We start from the raw sequence: 19,815 nt of genomic DNA, 5'->3' as shown, positions 1-19,815 counted from the left end.
AATATCCGGACTGAGGTTAACGGCTCAAGATGGAGGCTGTAGCACTGATTCAAGCAGTAGATATTTTAGTCTGGCTGCAGTCTTTTTTTAGAATGGGGCTTAAAGCCATTAGAAATGGCACACTTGTCACTCATGTGAGGTTCCCCCCGCACCCAAGCAAGTAAGGCAGCTGGGTGAGGGTCACTATTTGGCATTGCCTTACCACGAAAGTGGCAGGGCTTGAAACCCAGAGGTGGTTTGGCCCTTTATGCTTGTGAATGATGTGCAAGGCAGCAGACAGCACTGGGGCCACCCCAACGGGTACCGTTAAGAGAAAAATCTCTGACAACTATGCACTGGAGAGCTCAAACACCTACAGTGGAATGGACATGTGCAATCACTCAAAGAACATTGGGTTGCTGTATCTAGGGTATCCCCTCCCACCTGGTTTTGTATGCCATTGGTCTCATAAAAATTCCTGCTCTGAGGCATGCGGGACAAACTCCCTGCTGAAATAGCAATGCCATTTAATACAACTGGCAGTTTTTACGTGACTTTCAGCACTAGCATTTTTGGAACTAGCATATACAGACTCTGAATTTGACTGACTCATTTAGTTCTTACACATTTTTGGGCATTTCTAAACCAGAACCAGAAAAGATAGGTCCTTTCTAATTCTGAATTGGACCTGCAACCGAAGCCATAGGGACAGGTTCAGAATAATGCATCTGAAGTTTGAATCTGTTGAAATTAGGTTCTGTTTTAGCCCATCTCTACCTACGGTGACTGTTTGTCCTGGAGGAGACGTCTATGAAAATAACTGAACAAAACTTACAAAACTAGATGTCCAAAATTGGGATAATAAAACCCTATTAGGCACCTAGCTAATTCACCTCGCTGAATTTCAGAAGTGTTGAATACCAGTAGTCCCCGCTGACTATAGTGGAATATAGATGCCTAAATTTAAGTCCCAACTTTAAACATTTTGGCTTGCTGCTTTTATGATGTTTTTTGAAAAGCATAATTTGTTACCTCTAGCCATCCCACAACTGAGCAAGTGAGACAATGAAGTGTAAATGTTACCTCCCAGTTTCTGTGCTGCTAAGCAGGAACACAGTATGGGCAAAATATTTAAACTTAAGTGGCAAGCAGGTGGCAAGCTATGATTATTTTTTCTGTGGCTAAGAATTGTGCACATCCTACTGTGTGTTAGTCTCTCTCCCCCATTTCCCTTTCTGAGTCACCTATTTGTCTCATGCCCTCATTATGTCTTGTCTTTCAGACTTAAGCTCTTTGGGACATATTTTCTATGTTTGGACAGCATCTAACACAATGGGGCCTCAACACTGTTGGCCTCTGGGAGCTACCACAATATAAAGGTTAAATTATTTAAAAAAAAAGTAACTCATGAGAAAAGCCCCAATTTGCCAGGAAAGAGTTCCCCTGATTTCCAATTGGATAGTGCATTTGTCAGGCCCCAGTAAACATAACTTAAGCAGAAATGCCTCTAACCACTATTTTCCACAATTTTCCTAGCAGCCCCAGTGAACCTTTAAAAATTAGTCACTGCTCTATCAGTTTTGTAAAAGTCCTATGATTCTGAAACTGAAGGTTTGACAAATAGAAAATTGGATTTTAAATTAACTAATGATTAGAGTGGCTCCTGTTAACATCAAGACAGGAGTGAATCTGAGAATTTTACAGGTTAGCTTCCTATATGACTATATCATAGGTAGCATTAATTCTTTGTACTGTTCTACATAATTGGCTAATCTGAAGACAGACAGGGTCAACTGAGGAATCTGCATAATCCATGAATAAATACATCATGCATATGCAGAAGTCACTTTCCCCTTAGGTTTTTGTCCAGTATACTACAAGTTGTTCTTGGTGACCAAATTAGGACCAAAATTTGACCTCCACCCATGAAACTTGTAATCTTGAAAGTCATGACCTCCACATTATACTTTATTTTAAAATTCAGAATACCCATTTATTTCAAAATCTCATTTTTCTTCTTCCTGAAGTCATTAAATTCTTAGATTTTTCTTTCTTCAACAGAATTTGTAAAATTTTGGACACAATATGCAGTATTTTTGATTAAAATCAAAGCAGCCCAATTGTACCACAATCACTGGCTGTCAGAGGTGCTAAAGAGTAACAATCATGATTAAGAAGGGGAAACAATTTTCCAAAGGCCTAGTCTGGGACCAGTTTCTCAGAAGCTCCCAGCTGAAGATACCAACTGACATATACCTTTTGGAAGAGGAAGACAATCAAATGAGGTACCACTTTTGCATTACAAAGCAAAATGAAAATCGTTGTGTGGATGTCAATTTTTGGCTCAGTAATTTGTAAACTTGGAGAGGGAGATGGGAAGAATATGGAGATTAAGAGAGTGCACTTTTGAAGTTGTTGATTGATACACTGACATCAGATTTTTACATGCAAGCATTTTAGGAAAGTCATACATACATTCAGTCCAACATAAAAGCTTCCCAGCGCCTTGAAACTTCGAGACAAATTCCTCTTCCCCAATGTCAGATAAGGAACAACAAAACCTTTCTAATTACTCTTTCAGAATACTTGCTGTCTTGACTGTTTCAAGTTTCTTTCTTGACAGTTCATTTAAAAGAGTATTAGAACAAAATGCAGGCTAAAAAATGGTGATTTAGAAAAGGAGCAGAAAAGAAAACTGCCTTTTCAAATATCAGAATGGAACTTAAGAAATTCATATTGGGAAGGGGCAAGGAAACTGGAATGAAGGAGACAAAAAGAAAAAAAAGACCATGAAAGCGGGAAGGGAGAACTGAAAGCGGGAAGGGAGAAGTGAAAACATGTAAGTCTTCTGACAAAGAAAAAAAAGGTGGCAAGAGATTTCTGTAACACATGAAGACTTAAAGAATATAAAGGATAGAGACAATGAAAAGGAGAACATGCAGAAGAATTCATCTTGCATCTCAGCATTTATAATACTCTGTACTTCTGTAGCACCTTTGAGGATCTCAACTGTTTTCAGAGATAATTACGTTGGCCCCAATACTCTGCCGAGTAATTGTTAGCTACATTTTATAGATAGAGAAACTGAGGAACAGAGAGGGTGTCTAAATTCGGTCAACAGGAGCTGCTGAGTGCTCAGAACGGTTGAAAATTAGGTGACTAATTTAAATACCTAAAATCCATACTCTGGAGCCAAACTAAGACTCCCACTTCTGAAAATATTGGCTTAAATGACCTGACCAAGATCACAAAGTCTGTGGCAGGGTTCCCAGATCTTAGTTGCTAGTTCTATTCCTTATATCACAAAGCCAGCCTTTCTCCCCTTTTATTTTAGTATCTTAATTCAAAGGTGAGTTAATGTTTTTAGTGCAGATAGACTAGTAGAAACTCACTGTAACACTGGTCAGTTAACCCTTTAAAAACAAAGATAACTTCAAAATAGGATTCCAGAATAATCTCCCATCTGAAAGTACGTGTATGAGGTAAGCAAAGAGGAAAAGCTCTCGAACAAAAAACTGTTAATGCAGCCAGCTGTATATTTTATTTGATAGCCAAACAAATCCAAAGTAATGAATAAAACTTAGAACTGAAATTCACATGCAAAACACACTTGTTTTGGGATATAAATTAGCCTAATAAATTCTACAGCATATAAAATACAAAAACAGTATATTCTTTTTGAGGTTTCTACAAATACAGTTAAGGAATTAAACTTATTTGTAACACTACAGCTGTTCACCTATTTCTGTTCATTTCCTTTAGTAAGATATTGCAAGAGTTCAAATCATTTTTATTTTTGAAGAGGTAAGCTAACTAAGCCAACTGAATTAAATGTTATCAAGTAACAAAAAAAATTGTGATCTTAGAAAAATTTGATTTGAAAATAAACTTAAGTGATCCTTAGCTACACTTTCATGTACCTGAAGGATGAGTGCTCCCCGTGGACCGGTAAAGTGAGGGGAGGAGCTGGAGACTGGATATACAGAGACTGGACAGAAGACTGAGAGCCCTTCCTGATTAGCTTTCCAGTGTTGGAATCATAAAGCCGAACTTCAGGACCCGGCTGAAACTTTGGATGGATGGGCGTCGGGTGAAACAGAGCAGTCTGGAACGCGCTGTGTGTATCAGGAAATGTGGCAGGACTGTTCTCTCTGTTGAATGTAATTTTTAAAAAGTTACATCAGAAATTTACATTAATTAATTATTTGTAACTGGAAGTGGAAGCATTAGGATTTCCCTTTCAGAGAAAGGACACACTGGGCTCTGACAAAACAGAGCATTAGAGCAGTCAAACAGATTATTACAGGGCAAAATGGATCTGCCTTTTTTCTAACACAGAAAATAATTTTTTTAGGGAGTATGTTCTCAGTACACATATGAAAATTCCACAGAACTTAATAGGAATAATGTATGCATAAGGAGAGAACAGACTTAATGTCATATTTATTAACAAAAATGAAAATATTCTAAAACAGCTATCTTAAAACATTTCTCAAAATTTAGTTTCTGAAATCTTAAAACACAATTTCCTCTATAGCATTAAAACTAATACATAATATTTGTCTACCACAGTAATTTGTAGATACTAATACAAACCAGATAAAATGTGTGAGTGCACACACACGTTCATTTGTACAATGATTTGTAGGATACGATAAATATTTGCTATTCAATATTGCTCTTAAAGCAAAACAAAAAAAATAGTACATCAACTTCTGCCTCAAAGAAAGTTACAACACACCAAATTAATTTACTATTGCACTAAGCCACATATATGGCTACTTTAGAAAAAAAAGCCATTAATAATGCCATCAAATATGTCAGTCACTTAGATTAATACCATGTGGAAACACATATACACACACAATAACAAGGATAGAAGAACTAGCTATGCATCATATAGTGATGTAAGGAGGAGGCAAACCTATCTTAAGAAGGGTATTCAGCAAAAGTAAGTTAATCTCATATATTTATACATGCCAGCCTTTTAAAGTTCTGCCACAACACTGAGATTTAAGATCAGATACTTCATAGATAAAATTATCCATTTCTCTCCAATGTTCTTAGTAAATTCATTTTATATGCAAATAGGATCTCTTAAGAGTTTATCTGCTTTTGTAATTTATTCGGCACCTGAAGTTGCAAGCCCTCTAGGACAGCAATCATTGCCACAAACAACTCTGACAGCAGAGGATTTGACTTCAGAAAAAATGCACATGCTGCTACACATTAGGAATTCAAGTCTTAGTTCGTATTTTAAAAGTCTCCCTAGTAAGAATATGAAAAAAATATACGATGCCAGAGCAACATTTTATTTTAAATGAATGTGTTCAGTATATGAAAGAGAAGACCATCACTGCAGCTCATTGAAACTGCAGCGTGAATTTTAAGTAAGCAGGAAAGCCAACCTTTTGGTCTTAGAGGAGGTGATGTTGGCAATTCACTGAACGACATTCTGCTAAGGATTACTTTCTGTCTGGAGGCACCATCCTGTGGTGAAAGAATAACTAAGGTATTGAATATTTGGGTGTGTAAGATCTCATGGCACATTTTAAAAACTAGTGAAGTTACAATCCATTTACTTTGGACAAAATTTTCAAGGCTCCTAGTTGCCTGTTTAGGTTTCTAATTTAAAAACTACCTCATTTTTAGACATATTGGGCACCCACAAACCCTATTTATGGTACAAATGTTAATCCATGCACATGACTTCAGTTAAGTCTTCACCAAAGGATGGCAGTAAGCAATCCCTAGCCTGATGTCATTCATTAAATCACCAATATCACTTTTCGCAGCACTGTGAATTTTCCAAAGCCATCTCCTATAAAAAGGTCACGCTCCTCTGATCAGTTTGCAAGACTGATAAGATCAACTGATGTGGTGCAAACAAGAACACAGCCAGGACTTACAAGGTCTAGGACAAAAAGCAAAAGCAGAATCTCCGTTGGAAGCCCCTTGCCATCAGCTCTTTCAGTCACATCACCTCCTTCAAGAGGGCTCATCATCTATAGTGGCCTCTTCCCCCTTTGGTATTTTTCTTTAACCTTTCTTCTGCTTCCCCTCTCCCATCCGAGGTTTATCCTCTTCCTATTTTGCTGTTCACCTCACTCCATTGTTTTTGTCTCTTTCCTTTCTTACCATCCTTCCTTCATTTCACCCATTTTGTTCTCCCATCAGTTTCCCCCCCCTCTGCTCTCATATTTATCTTCCCCTTTTCTCTTCCAACCTCTCCCCCCATTTTTTCTTCTTACATTCTATTTTTGTCCTGGGTTTCTCTCTTTCCTTCTCTTGGTTACCAAGAGTAAAATGGTTAGCTGGTCAGGCTTCTCATACTCCGTGAATCTGCGTGATCGCAGGATGGGAGACTGCATGATTATGTTATGGTACACCTCCATTCCTGGTCCCTACGGGCCCTCCACAGCACTAGAATGCAGCACCACTGGTCAGATCTGTTGCTGCTTCTTAATTAAAGTCCCCGCTTGTGGTACTACTAGTCCTAGGGACTTCCCTGAACTCCAAAGCTTGGATCAACTGCCTCCCAGTGATAGTCCTGCATGCAAATAGGACAAAAAATTGGCTGAAATATGGTATGGAATTTTCATACAAACCCTACATCTCTCATACAATTCTGGGTTCATGACACCTTATGAATCAACTCTTTAGATAGAAATGAGAATAAAACCAGACTAATAACATGATCAACCTATCTTTGGTCCATTTTTTTTTTTGCATACAAATTTTACCTTTGTGTTTTGATGTAGTCATCTTTTAAGGGAAAGAGCTGCTCCTCTACCTTGTCCCAACGCTCCAAGCAGCTCCACAGCCAGTCAGGGTTTACAACATGGAGATGTTTACAGTCCAGAGCTTGCCGTACTTTTTCTGTGCCTATTATTAAGTCAAACACAACATTACAGTGTTCTGAATAGAAAAGAAGAGGCTTATGTTTTTAAATAGGATATTCTGTGGCCTATTTTGAAAGTTATCAGCTGGCTCAAAGACATTACAGGTCATGTTTAAACAAGTCTTAAGCCTTGGCTGCACTAAGGTATTTTACAAGAAGCTTATTAGCGGTGAAAATGTTGTGAAATTCCTTAGTGCAGACACAGCCAGTGTTCCGCTAAAACTCATTCAAATGGGAAGTGGAACCAATCAATTCTTAACACTTGAGCATTTCTACACTGAGTAAACAGTCAAAAAGATAAAAGGAACAAAAAAGTTACACATTTCCAAAAACACAGCCTTGTATCAAAAGATATCACAGTCTAAAGCAGGAGTGGCCAAAGAGTGGCCTGTTCAGTACCCCTAAAAACCTAAGCATATTTCACGTTACATTCATGTATGCAGTGTTCTGTTATACCAAGCAGTTATACCACACTAACTGTCAAGCACATGGCCACCCTCTTTGATTTGCCATGAGTGTGGCAGGAGCTAACGCCTACACTAAAGCAGAAATCATGGATTCTTTAGTGTCAAATGGGAGTACTGAATATAAAATTACTCAGGGCAGGCAAGCAAGTTGCCAACATGCACCCTGGGAAAGAAAGAAAGAAAAAGAAAGAGAGAAAGAAAAAGAAAGAGAGAAAGAATCATTATGGCCAAAGGCCTTGATTTATAATGCAGTGTAGACTAAAACCGATATGAGAGTCACTGGAAAGAGCAAAAAGCCAGCTAGATTGCTACAGATCTCTCCAGAGAACTATCATGATCAGCAAGCCCCACAAGTAAAAAGTGAGAGGAGCTCTCCAACCTACTAAAAGAAAAAGGGAAGAAAATGTATATTTTAAGGGAGCTGGAATTAAGCGAGCAAACAGGAAGAAATTAGGTCTAAGAAAAAAAAAAAAGAGAAATAAGTTTTTGATGAAGAAAAGGAAACAGTTCTTTATCTTGATTAAAAACAAGAGGTTAGCAAAAAGTTTGAGGGTTGGGATGATGCAGTCTCTTGTACTAGGTATAAGTCAGGAGACTAGTTGTACTATTTTGGAGATACACCTCTACCCCAATATAATGCGACCCGATATAACACGAATTCAGATATAACGCAGTAAAGCAGTACTACTGGTACTCTCAATTATAGATTTATTTCCTTTGCAGATTACCCTCTCTCCCCCGCTCCCCTGTCCCCCACCAAGTAACTGTTAGGCTTCAAACTGACTTGAATCTATCCCTTCAAGAGATAAAGTGGAAGAAAAGCAGCTAGATGGAGAGGACAGTTTATATGTTACGATGAAAAAACCGCACAGAACGTCATATTGGTTTCAGAGGAACAGAACTGCATTTATATTTTTATTTTTAAATTATATGTTGCAGTAATAAAGGAGATAAAGCTTGTAGTAGTCTTAATAAAATTGCCTTTATTATTTTAATACAGTCTGTTCCTAGGAAACAGAACAGTTCTGGGCTTATAAACATCATTTGTGTCTGCTGCTAAAGAAACAAACTTGTTTCTCTGCACTCATGAAACCTTTCCATCTCACAAAGACAGCTTCATGATCACGCCTAGAACTTTACTTTGCATTCTGTTTTAAAAGAATACCAATCACAAACTGCAAAAGAAATTTTTTAGACCAATGTCAATTTAGGGATAAAAAAAATGAATCCAGGCTATTCACTACCTTTTGTAAAGAAAAGGATGGGACATAATACGTAGAAAACAACGTCCTTCTCAGAGCTGTTTGATGTCTTAGCAACAGAAGCAAGGAAACAACAGTTGCACTCCTATTGTTGGTCATTTTCAGTTTAAAAGAGGCAAAGAGAACTATTGCACACACAACCTACCCAATTTGTAACTGATAAATAATAAAAGCAACAATGCAATAATATTTTTATTGTGATCTTCGGGTTATACACATTTTATTGTTCTAGTCCTCTGGTCAAATATTTTGACGAGATTATTTTGGCACATCTAAAATACAAAATAGTCTAAATACTGCAGTGGCTTGAATGACTAATAAGATTTTAAACTTTATTTTTATGGACAAATTTACTCTAAACTTCAATACTATTTAAAATGTTTAGCTGCCCTACCAGTTGCCTCATACTCACTTAGCTCTGGGAACAGGGTATTTCCCCTCTTCAGAAAGCAGGGGCTAGTGATATATAGGTAAACATGCCTACATTCTTTAAAAGCCAGATCCTGAAGCTTTTATACAACAATGGTATCTTAAGAAAAGACTGAATAAAATGAATTATTTTGCCCTAAGTGAATTAAGTAGATATGAAATTGATAGCTGGACTATTAAAGGGGCACTTAGCTTAGTTATGTTTTGTAAAAAACAAGGTTTTACAGAACTAGAACAAACATGTCATGATTCTCTCCTTTATAAATTCTCAGTAAGTTTACATGTTACCATCCCTTTGTAGCCTTTGCAACCTCATAATGCTCTGCCATTATGTGGCAAACAACAAGGTGCTGTCTCACCTATCTCAGATTAAAATAAGGAGACATCAAAGAAACACAACGAAGTCCCTGTGTGTAAGTGTGGATACTTATATTATTTTGCACCCACATGCCCTGATCTGGATCAAAGTTCTGTTTTGATAGATTTGTGGAGACAGAGGTAGAGGCTGTGCCTGCCCCAAAGGGTTTACAATCTAAGGATGTATAAAATTCCCATTGTGCCTCAGTCTCAAGAAAATGCTAGACACCAAACAAAGATCCAGCTAGCATTTTACATCTTCATCTGCTTATCGACTACGCTAACAAAGTGCACAATTTATGTTTTAGACTCTGACTTCACTCCAGTGCCCTTGGAGACCTTGTTGCTGTTTATGGTCATGGACTTCATGTCACAAAATGCCTCCAAGCATATTACTTGTTATGTCACTTCACATATTCCGTGTAAGGAGCCAGGATTGTATTGCAAACTAATTGCCAGCCATAATTACTTACAAATCCTACTACAGGCACATGTCTTTAGGTGGTCTTTTGGTACAGCTGTTGTTAGACAAAGACATATAGTATCCATGTGGAAACCGTGTTAAAGGGGCGGGACTGCCTGACGAAAAGCTAGAGCTGCAAAAATTCTACAGGTTACCCATAACATATAACACAGATTCACTAGTGAAATTCACATACCAGCTCGTAAGCAGCCACAACAGAATGAGCACGAAAGGCATGTAGGCAGCTGAGTAATCATGTGTCCAACTATGTTGTAAGGGCACGATTCCCACCTAGAAATCTTAGGTCAGCAGTTCAGAATTTCTACTCCAAAGGACAAGATATAGCACAGTCACTACTATCTATACATAGGAGAGAAAAATTTACTCCACAGCCACATCCAAGTTGTATGACTCAACTGTTCTGCAGTAGGTGTAGGAAAAGATACAATGGTGTTACCTTAATGTAAGAACCCTTTCCCACTACTGCAATGGAAATTTGCTAAACGGTTATGCAGGACTACATTCCTGATCATTGGGTTGTAAAGATGAGCTACTCTCTCTATTACTTAATGCTCCACACAGTGAAGGCTCATTTGTATTACAATAGTGTTCACAACAGTATTGTTAATTAGTTTTCAAATCGTTAATACACTCAGTTCACATACTATGATATAGCATATTAATATAATTAAAACCTAAAGTTAAATCTAATATTTATATATAGAGAACAGTAGTGGATGATTCACTAAAGGATGTGCAGTCATTAAAGACATCTGCGATACAAACAGTTTTGCAAATTTTCTTATTTAGTCTCAGGGGTTTTTGTTTTTTAATTTTGGTAGAAAGGTACCATACACTCCTAATAAAATCATGTTAATAGTGAAATTATACATTCCAGAAACAACAACAAAAAAAGGAAACACCCAAAACGTTTCACTGTCTCAAACTGTGGGTCGGGACCCCCAAGTGGTTTGAGACCCCATTTTAATGGGGTCAGAGGGGTTGGCTTAGACTTGCTGGGACCAAAGGCTGAAGCCCAAGCCCCACCACCCAGAGCTCAGGCTACAGGCCCCCAGCCTGGGGCTGAAACCCTTGGGCTTCAGCTTTGGCCCCCCTGCCCGGAGCAGTGGGGCTCAGGCAGGGACAGGTTTCTGTCCCCCCTCCTGTGGCCATGTAGAAATTTTTGCTGTCAGAATGGGGTCACAATGCAATGAAGTTTGAGAACCCCTTATGTGCCTTACTCTCCAGCTTGCCTGGAATAATACTGATATTTTCGAACAAAAAGCGTTAAAACTACACCACGGGGGGGGGGAAATCAATCTAAGATACGCAGCTTCAGCTACGAGAATAGCGTAGCAGAAGTTGACGCATCTTAGATCGACTTAGAATCCTCATGGCGCGGGATCAACAGCCACCGCTCCCCCGTTGACTCCGCTTCCGCCTCTCGCCGTGGAGGAGTTCCAGAGTTGACAGCAGAGCAATCGGGGATCGATTTATTGCGTCTACACTAGAGGCGATAAATCAATCCCCAATACATCGATCACTACCCGCCGATCCGGCAGGTAGTGTAGACATACCCTTAGAAACAAAGTAAATATGTCCAGAAGTTATCTGTACAACTGCTTTCAAAAACAACCAGAACTGGAAACTAATGCATATTTTTTGCAACAATTTTGTAGAGAGTTTAGAAATATTTTCTTGGCTCTACTACATGTAAAGTTTATTTTATACACAAGAAAACAAGAAATAAAAATCTAACTTTGTCATTTGCATTTTGATAGTGACCAAATACCCCAAACAGATTCAAGGCCTCACTGGACACAGTGCTGTATGTACACACAGGAGGATATTATTCCTTGCCAGATAGTGTATCTTATTTCAGATTAGATTAACTGTAACAAACAATAGGGAACTGAGAGGGAAGAGAAGGAAATTGATTAAAAGATTTTGTAGGTATATTAGCTATTACACAACTCAGTGGCTCAAACATCCCTCCCCACATACAGAAGAAATCAGCTGATTCCCTCCCCTGACTCCCACTCAACCAAGCCATGGCATTGGCTGAATGATTTATAGGCATCACAGCAGAGGAAAGTGTTAAAGAGAGTTCTGAAGGAGAGATTTGTGACTACAGACTAGATTAGAAAGGGCATTCATGCCTAAGGCTCAGCATTCTACAAAGCAGAGACATTATTTATACAACTAAAACAGATTCTATAAAAGTGCTTATTACCAAAAGGTAGAACGTATTTTTTTGTTCGAGCAAAATTGGAGTGTTTATGATTGTGGAACTAGCTGGGACAAAAATGTATTTTTTTAAAAAGTGACAGTACTTAGGGAAGTACAGAGTTAAATTGGATACTTTAAATTACATCACATGAAGGCAGACAACTAAATATTGACAAATTTTATAAGTGCTTGCATACACATGCTAGAAGTCTAAATAGTAAGATAGGTAAACCTGAGTGCCTGGTAATAAATGAGGATATTGATATAATAGGCATCACAGAAACTTGGTGGAATGATAATAATCAATGGGACAGGGTAAGACCAGGTACAAAATACAAAGTAATGACACAGTAGGTCACACTGGTGGGGGAGTGGCACTATGTGTGAAAGAAAGAATAGAGTCATATATAGGAAAAATCTTTAATGAATTCAACTGCATCACAGAAATTCCATGCTTGAATAATAAGAGTCTAGCAGTAGGAATATACTACCAACCACCTGACCACAATGGTGACAGTGACTATGAAACACACAGTGATATTAGATGCTACAAAAACAGAAAACCCAAAAGTAATGGGGGATTTCAACTATCCCCATATTGACATGTCACCTCTGGATGGGATGCAGAGATAAAATTTCTAGACGCCATTAATGACTGCTTCTTGGAGCAGCTAGTCCTGGAACCCATAAGGGGAGAGGCAATTCTTGATTTAGTCCTAAATGGCGAATAGGATCAGGTTCAAGAAGTGCATATAGCTGAAACGTTTGGTAATAGCAACCATAATCTAATTATATTTAACATCCTCATAGGAGGGAAAATACCAAAGAAACCCATCACAATAGTACTGAACTTCAAAAAGCAGAACTAAACAAAAATGAAGAAGCTAGTTAATGGAAATTAAAAGGAACAGTCATAAGGGTGAAATGTCTGCAAGCTGCATGGAAACTATTTAAAAGCACCATGACAGCGATTCAAACTAAACGTATATCTTAAAATAAAACAAAACCAAAATAACAGTCAGAGGGCCAAAATGCCACCATGGGTAAAGTGCAGAGTAAAAGAACGAAAAAAGACAAAACAAAAACAAATTTTTTAAGTATCTCAGCTGCAGGAAGCCTGTCAAAATCAGTGGGACCACTAAATGATCACAGTGCAACAGGAGCACCAAAAGAAGATAAGGCCATTGTAGAGAAGCTAAATGAATTTGTTACATTGGTTTTCACTGCAGAGCATTCATTTTAGATGACAAATCTGAGGAACTGAGTTTGAGGTATCAGTAGCAGTAGGTTTTGGAACAAATTGATAAATTAAACAATAAGAAGTCACCAGGACCAGATGATATTCACGCAAAAGTTCTGAAGGAACTCAAATATGAAATTGCAGAACTGCTAACTGTGGTACGTAACCAAATGCCTAGATCAGCCTCTGTACCACATGACTGGAGGATAGCTAATGTAATGCAATTTTTAAAAAAGGCTCCAGAGGTGATTCTGGGAATTACATACCGTTAAGTCTAACTTCAGTACCAGGCAAATTGGATGAAAGTACAGTAAAGAATAGAATTATTAGACAGATAGATGAACACAATATTTTGGGGAAGAGTCAATATAGCTTTTGTAACGGGAAATTATGCCTCACTAATCTATTAGAGTTCTTGGAGGGGGGTCAAAGGATTCTAAGCTAGATGGATCATTGGTCTGACCCAGTGGGGCCATCCTTATGTTTTTACTTACAAGCTTGCAAGTCACCAAAGGCATGCAAAAAAGGCCACATAAAACACAGAATTTGCAGGACTAATTTGTAAGCAATACCACATGTTTACTCTTCGTGTAAGTGAAATATTGAGAGCAAAATAATGGAAACCACCAACATAGTCAAAATAACTTTAGCTAGTTTGGGTTTTTTTTTTGCTTTTTAAATTATGTTATTGAGTGAGAGCCTGGGGATCTAGATCCTCCTATCAAAATCAGAAGAGATTAAAAATATCCATTCACTTGTGGAGAAGGGAAGCTCTTCTTGGTGAGTGTGGGGACACAAGCCATTTATTTCTGCAGACTTGAAGTTTTCATTTAAAATTAAGGTTGTCAAATGATTTTTTAAAAATCGCAATTAATCACGAGATTAAAAAATAGTCGCAATTAATTGCAGTTTTAATCACACTGTTAAACAATAATAGAATACCAATTTAAATTTATTATAAATATTTTTTGGATATGCACAACAGCCCCGTAGAACAAGTTTTTTATACCTAGGTCTACAAATTAGATACACAAGGACTTTTTCCAGAAAACGACCGTCAGTTCCCCTTCCTCTTATGGGACAGCAAGGCAAACAGGGTAGAATATGTATATTATGACACTTATATAGCTTTTCAAAACTAGGTCTTCCTAAAATAGTGCACTGAGGTTTTACTTTGCACACCAGGGAAGAGACAACCAGAACATAAACAAAAATCAAATTATTATGCTAGCTTCCTGTATTCTTTCCTCAATACTTATTTAATCAAACATTCAAGCATTATTCTCCCCTTGCTCCAGCTTCTTAATCATGCTGCAAATGCAAGTGTGAAATTATCTTGAGCCAAACTGCCATGGAAATATTTTGGTCATAAATTCAAGATTATTGCTTTTAAGCAAAAAAACCAAACAGGTTAGTGGCCATAAGAGGCAAAGCCCCTTTGAAATGAGACATTTTGTAATTTGGAATGGAAAACCCTGAAGAAACACATAAGAGATGAATTTAGTGATTTTTATGACTAAAATACTATCAAGCCCTTTACATTTCCAATGGAATGTGACTCACATTTTGTGCTTAATTCTCATCTGATGGAGCTGCATTGACATCAGCGCAATTCTCAGAGTAAGATCTGCTCAATAGCAACTGCAGCAGAGCCCGAGGGATCATGAAATACTGTGACCCAAGTTTTCAGAAGCGTGCACCAAACACATTCACAAAATGAGAATTATATGAATGCATAGTCCCAACTAGCACACCTGCAAGCGTTGGAAGTCCCCAACTCCCAGTCAATCTAAAACTGTTCCCAATCTGGACACTTTGGCTACGTCTTCACAGCCAAGAAAGGTGTGTATTAAAGTGTGATAACTATCGCGGGTTATGCATCTCATTGTAAAAAGGTGAGGCACAAGTAGCTTTTACCACAAGGTAGCTAGCCAAGATCAACAGTACACACACACCCTGCCCATTGATATTTTACCTAGCTATGTCACAGTATAAGCTACCTGTGCCATGTCTCCACTAGGATTTTACAAAGAGATCGTTAATCCAAGCTAATTACTCCATTGTAATAAAACACCCCTTTTTCTGGCCGCGAAGACAGGGCCTTAGTCACCATTCATCTAGCCCAGGGATCGGCAACCTTTGGCACGCAGCCTGGCAGGGTAAGCCCCCTGGCGGGCCAAGCCGGTTTGCTTACCTGCCGCATCTACAGGTTCGGCCGATCGCGGCTCCCACTGGCCGCGATTCGCTGCTCCAGGCCAACGGGGGCTGCGGGAAGCAGCGGCCAGCACATCCCTTGGCCCACGCTGGTTCCCGCAGTCCCCATTGGCCTGGAGCGGCGAACCGTGGCCAGTGGGAGGCGCGATCGGCTGAACCTACTGACGCAGCAGGTAAACAAACCGGCCTGGCCCGCCAGGGGGCTTACCCTAGTGGGTCGCGTGCCAAAGGTTGCCAATCCCTGATCTAGCCAAACAGTTTTTAAACCACTGAAACCAAGTTCATCAAAAATGTTTTTTGCCATGATGTGCCAAAAATCAGTTTGGGAACCTAGAAATCACCATTGTTTTCAATGTTCAGTGCAGAACTTAATATTTTTTCATATTCATCATATTTCTTTTTCAAGAAAAAGAGGAAGACTGAATTGGTTGGACTACTAAAGTGGAAATGATATTATGAGCTTGCATTGAAGTTATAGATTTGGGTGAAAAAAGCTTCACCACGCTAATAAAAATATATTATGATGTTTTTATACTGTAATCCTTTGACATGAAATTAAAGTTTATTTTTGCATATATTCTAATCTTGTAAGAAAGAAGGCAGGCTAGGAAAATAAATCAAAGGTGACTGAAAAAACTGGACTCATGTTTTTTGTTTGCTTCTTCATGGTGTATAAAGAGGACTTAAACGGTGTTTTTAGTTTTATTTTTTTAAAGGCTTGTTGTTGTTTTTTAATCACATTGGGAATTCAGGTCCTGTCTAGCCTGGAAGACAATGAAGTGAAATGACAATATCATAAGAAACAGAATGGAAGTTGAGCAACTGAGAGGAGACCTTTAAGTCAAGACTGCTTATCATTTGTTTCTTTTCAGTTACACCTGTTTAAAAAATACCTGACTAATTTTAGAACAACATCTTCATTGAATAATCAGCACCTCCCCCCCTTCCATCAAAGGGTAAAAGCTAGCAATACACTTCTCATCTGACACACTCAAGACCAGGAAAGACCAGATTTGACATTTGGTATTTTTAAAAGAAAAACTATTTTAAAAAATTCTTAATCCTAAGGAAGCAAAAAGGATACAAGACCTTTTAAAAATGATTTGCAGTAAATCTTTAAGCTATTTCCCCCCATAATTTAAATCAACATTAAAGATGGCAAGTATATCAAAACCCATATTTAACCTTTTCAAGTCTTCAGCCAACTTTTTGTGTAACTAAAATCATGAGTTAAAACAATATTTTCATTAACAGAAGACTGATAAATTTCACCTACTTACCTCCCCTTGCTGCAATCAGATGGGTTGCCTTGTTGGGATCATCAGCATTCAGTACTAGGTTCTTTATAATTTTAGCTCCAAGTGCTGTAGCATGATAATGCTCTCGGGTTCTTTCTATGGGGAAATTTGTTGGATAGAGTCCACTAAATATTATGGTAACATCTGCCAATACCTTGCTTTTCAATTCTGGTACTATTTTTCTTATGTCTGGAATTTCATTGATCTCCTTTTTCAGGTATTTATCATACTTGGTATAATAATCAGTGTGCACCCGAACGAGGATCTCTTCAAGGTATATTAAATGGTCATCTTCATCCGTGTCTTCTTCTTCTTCCTCTTCTTCCATGCTCTGATCTAAAGACTCACCCATTGTAATCCCAGACTGCTCACTATTCTGGGACTCTGTTTCCGCTTCTTTCTTGTCTGCACACCCATTTCCCAGATCACAAAGGCTGTCCTGTTCACTTTCTTCTTGCATTTCAAGATCAACTGTCTTGCCATGAGGATATATGCTAGGTGGAGCTGTCGCCTCCCCAGAATGGTTCACTTGACCATCCTTTCCCCCACTCACGTCAGTGCAACATTCTTGCTGCAAATTTTCATCTGGTACAGGCTGCTTTGATTTTTTCCAGCTTCTCTTCCCCTCATTTTCACTATCTGAGGCAGAAGAGGACGACGACTTCCTAGCATCTAATCCACTGTCACTTTCACTGTCACTAGACAGTTCAAAGTCCAAGTTATTTGTTGCCTTGTCTTGGGTCTGCTGCTTCTCTGTAACTGTCCTATCATCTTGTTCTGAAGAAATCTGAGACTCCTTAACACTTGTTGAATCATTAATGATGGCTGCATTTGTTTTGTGATCAATGGTACCACTTAAGGAGTCTCTAACATTTAATTTATCATTGGAATTCAACCCCAAGTTAGAAGTCTCGCTGCTCATAAAGTTACTACCATTTGTAGTACACATCTCTTTTGTAGATTTCCTAAGACCATTACTTTGTTCTTCCACACACGTAACATTCTTTGCTTCTTCAGAATCTTTTGCTGTTACCACTGCGGGATCAGATGATTCAGTTGTTTTTGAAGAATGATTTACTGAACAAACACACAGAAAAAGTAAGATGAAGTTTCCCTGTTTTATCCTTCCAAGTAGATGAGCTTTCAATTATGCTTTCAGAAACTCAACATCCTTCCTCTCCCTCCATAAATTAAATAAGTTCAATCTACAGCTAAACATATCTATGCATCAGAATACTCAGTTGGGATTTTCAAAGGGCATAAGAGATTTATAGGTACTCAACTCCTATTGAAACTTAATAGGAGCGGAGTGCCTAACTCCCTTAAACCTCTTGAAAATCCCAGTTTATGTTGCCCTCATCATCATATTATTTGTTTGCCTCACAAATAATAATGCCTTTATCTTATTATGTAAGGAAGTATCATTCCCCTTTAGATGGGCAACTGAAGCATTAAAAAAACATGACCTGCCAAAGGTCACAGAGGAAAAAAGCATATTTCCAGAGTATTAGCCATAAGATCATCCTCTTTATGAAGTTCTGCTCATATTTTTTCTACCGTCTGTTTTCAGAACTGATTGAATACAAAACCAAGAAAATGCTTTAGAAATTGAAAAATATATTTTACTGCCATCAAAATATGTTGATCAAACCCTTTATGAAGGCACTAGTGATATGCAACAAACGAGAGCAGTGCGCTTCATATGCAGGAAAAGGATTACTCTGTAAATAGCTTTTAGACAGGTTTTTTTTGGGGTAGCTGACAAGCAGCAGACAAATGCAGTTAATATTCTTGGCAGGAATAGCCAAGGCCATTCTTAGCAGAGATGACCACATCTTGTTCGTAAAAAAGGTATACATGTGACTTGACTGCCCCTTGGTCACCACTATTGCCACTACAGCATGCTGATCTCATACTATATTTTGAGAAGTACACGGTCAGGCTATTCGTTCCATTCTTATACTTTTTACCACATGAAACATTACTAGAGTAAAATAACAGAACTGAATTCATTTCTAGATGGTAACAACGGCAAAAGAATGGTAAACAGGCTCAACAGGAACTAAATATGTACAGAAAAATACTAACTATCCTGAAATGAAAGCTTCTCTCTAAAATACCCAACTACGAATAAAGTAAGTTCCTTTCCAGCTACTTCTACGAGTTTCAATAAATCCTGGATATATTGGCCTTCCCAGTCATCACCTTTTCAGACTTAATTTTCTCAGGTGAAAACCACTGCTGTAGCATCTGCTTTTCCACTGTTTACAGTACCCTCTTAAGATTGCTGAAAATAAAATTCTGTCAAATGCGTTTGGTAGACACTGAAACCCCACTATTAGTTTTTTGTTTTGGACAACACTTTGTTAGCATGGTTTTGGTTTGCTAGTCAACTGCTGCTCCAAAAGTAAATAAAATGGACTTACCCTTCTTTTTCATTTGAGCTTCCCTTGATCCAGGTGGTGCATTAATATCGCCTATACCCTGAAAATATACATATTTCTTTACAGTTATCAAATTGGGTGCAAACTTCCAAACATCCTCTCGGTCATCAATAATGCAAACCATGGAGTCACCACATGGGAAGAGATTTCTAAAAAAAAAAAAAAAAAAAGTTGCTTGTTTTTATTGTCTGTTAAGATTACTATTTAAAACACTCTGGGTTGACATTCTGGTTAGTTGTGTGCGTCAAATGGGCATGAACATTAAACATGAATGATTTCTGAAAATTAACGTATTTATTAGGATTCTGGATGAGTCAATTCGTTTACCTGTAACAGTTATCATACAATCTGCAGCTCTTCTTACTGGTTACTCTACCAATCATCTTTTTGTGGTTTTTAAAAGTTTTATGAACAATTAGAAAGAATTTTTCAAGTTAGTTACACAAAAGTCTCAAAAAAATAAATTAGCAATTAAATTTATTTATCCCCTTCAGTTCCAGTGGTCAAAAATATGAGCCCTCCCGAAGTTTAA

At 38.0% G+C, this 19,815-nt stretch overlaps 1 protein-coding gene across 1 annotated transcript in view; it reads right to left on the bottom strand.

Moving 5' to 3' along the window:
* CTDP1 (CTD phosphatase subunit 1) overlaps window positions 1–19,815 on the bottom strand; it is a 178,368-nt gene that overhangs the window by 131,786 nt on the left and 26,767 nt on the right. The window contains exons 6-9 of the mRNA XM_065398609.1: window positions 19,266–19,432; window positions 16,822–17,916; window positions 6,723–6,864; window positions 3,900–4,130 (exon numbers count right to left, since the gene is read on the bottom strand). Of these exons, the coding sequence (XP_065254681.1) occupies window positions 3,900–4,130; window positions 6,723–6,864; window positions 16,822–17,916; window positions 19,266–19,432 (1,635 nt within the window). The remainder of the gene's footprint in view (window positions 1–3,899; window positions 4,131–6,722; window positions 6,865–16,821; window positions 17,917–19,265; window positions 19,433–19,815) is intronic.

The sequence above is a fragment of the Emys orbicularis genome, chromosome 2 (assembly GCF_028017835.1).
Source record: "Emys orbicularis isolate rEmyOrb1 chromosome 2, rEmyOrb1.hap1, whole genome shotgun sequence".
NCBI lineage: Eukaryota > Metazoa > Chordata > Testudines > Emydidae > Emys > Emys orbicularis.
Note: the sequence above shows the minus strand (reverse complement) of the source record. Positions and strands in the feature narration are given on the sequence as shown.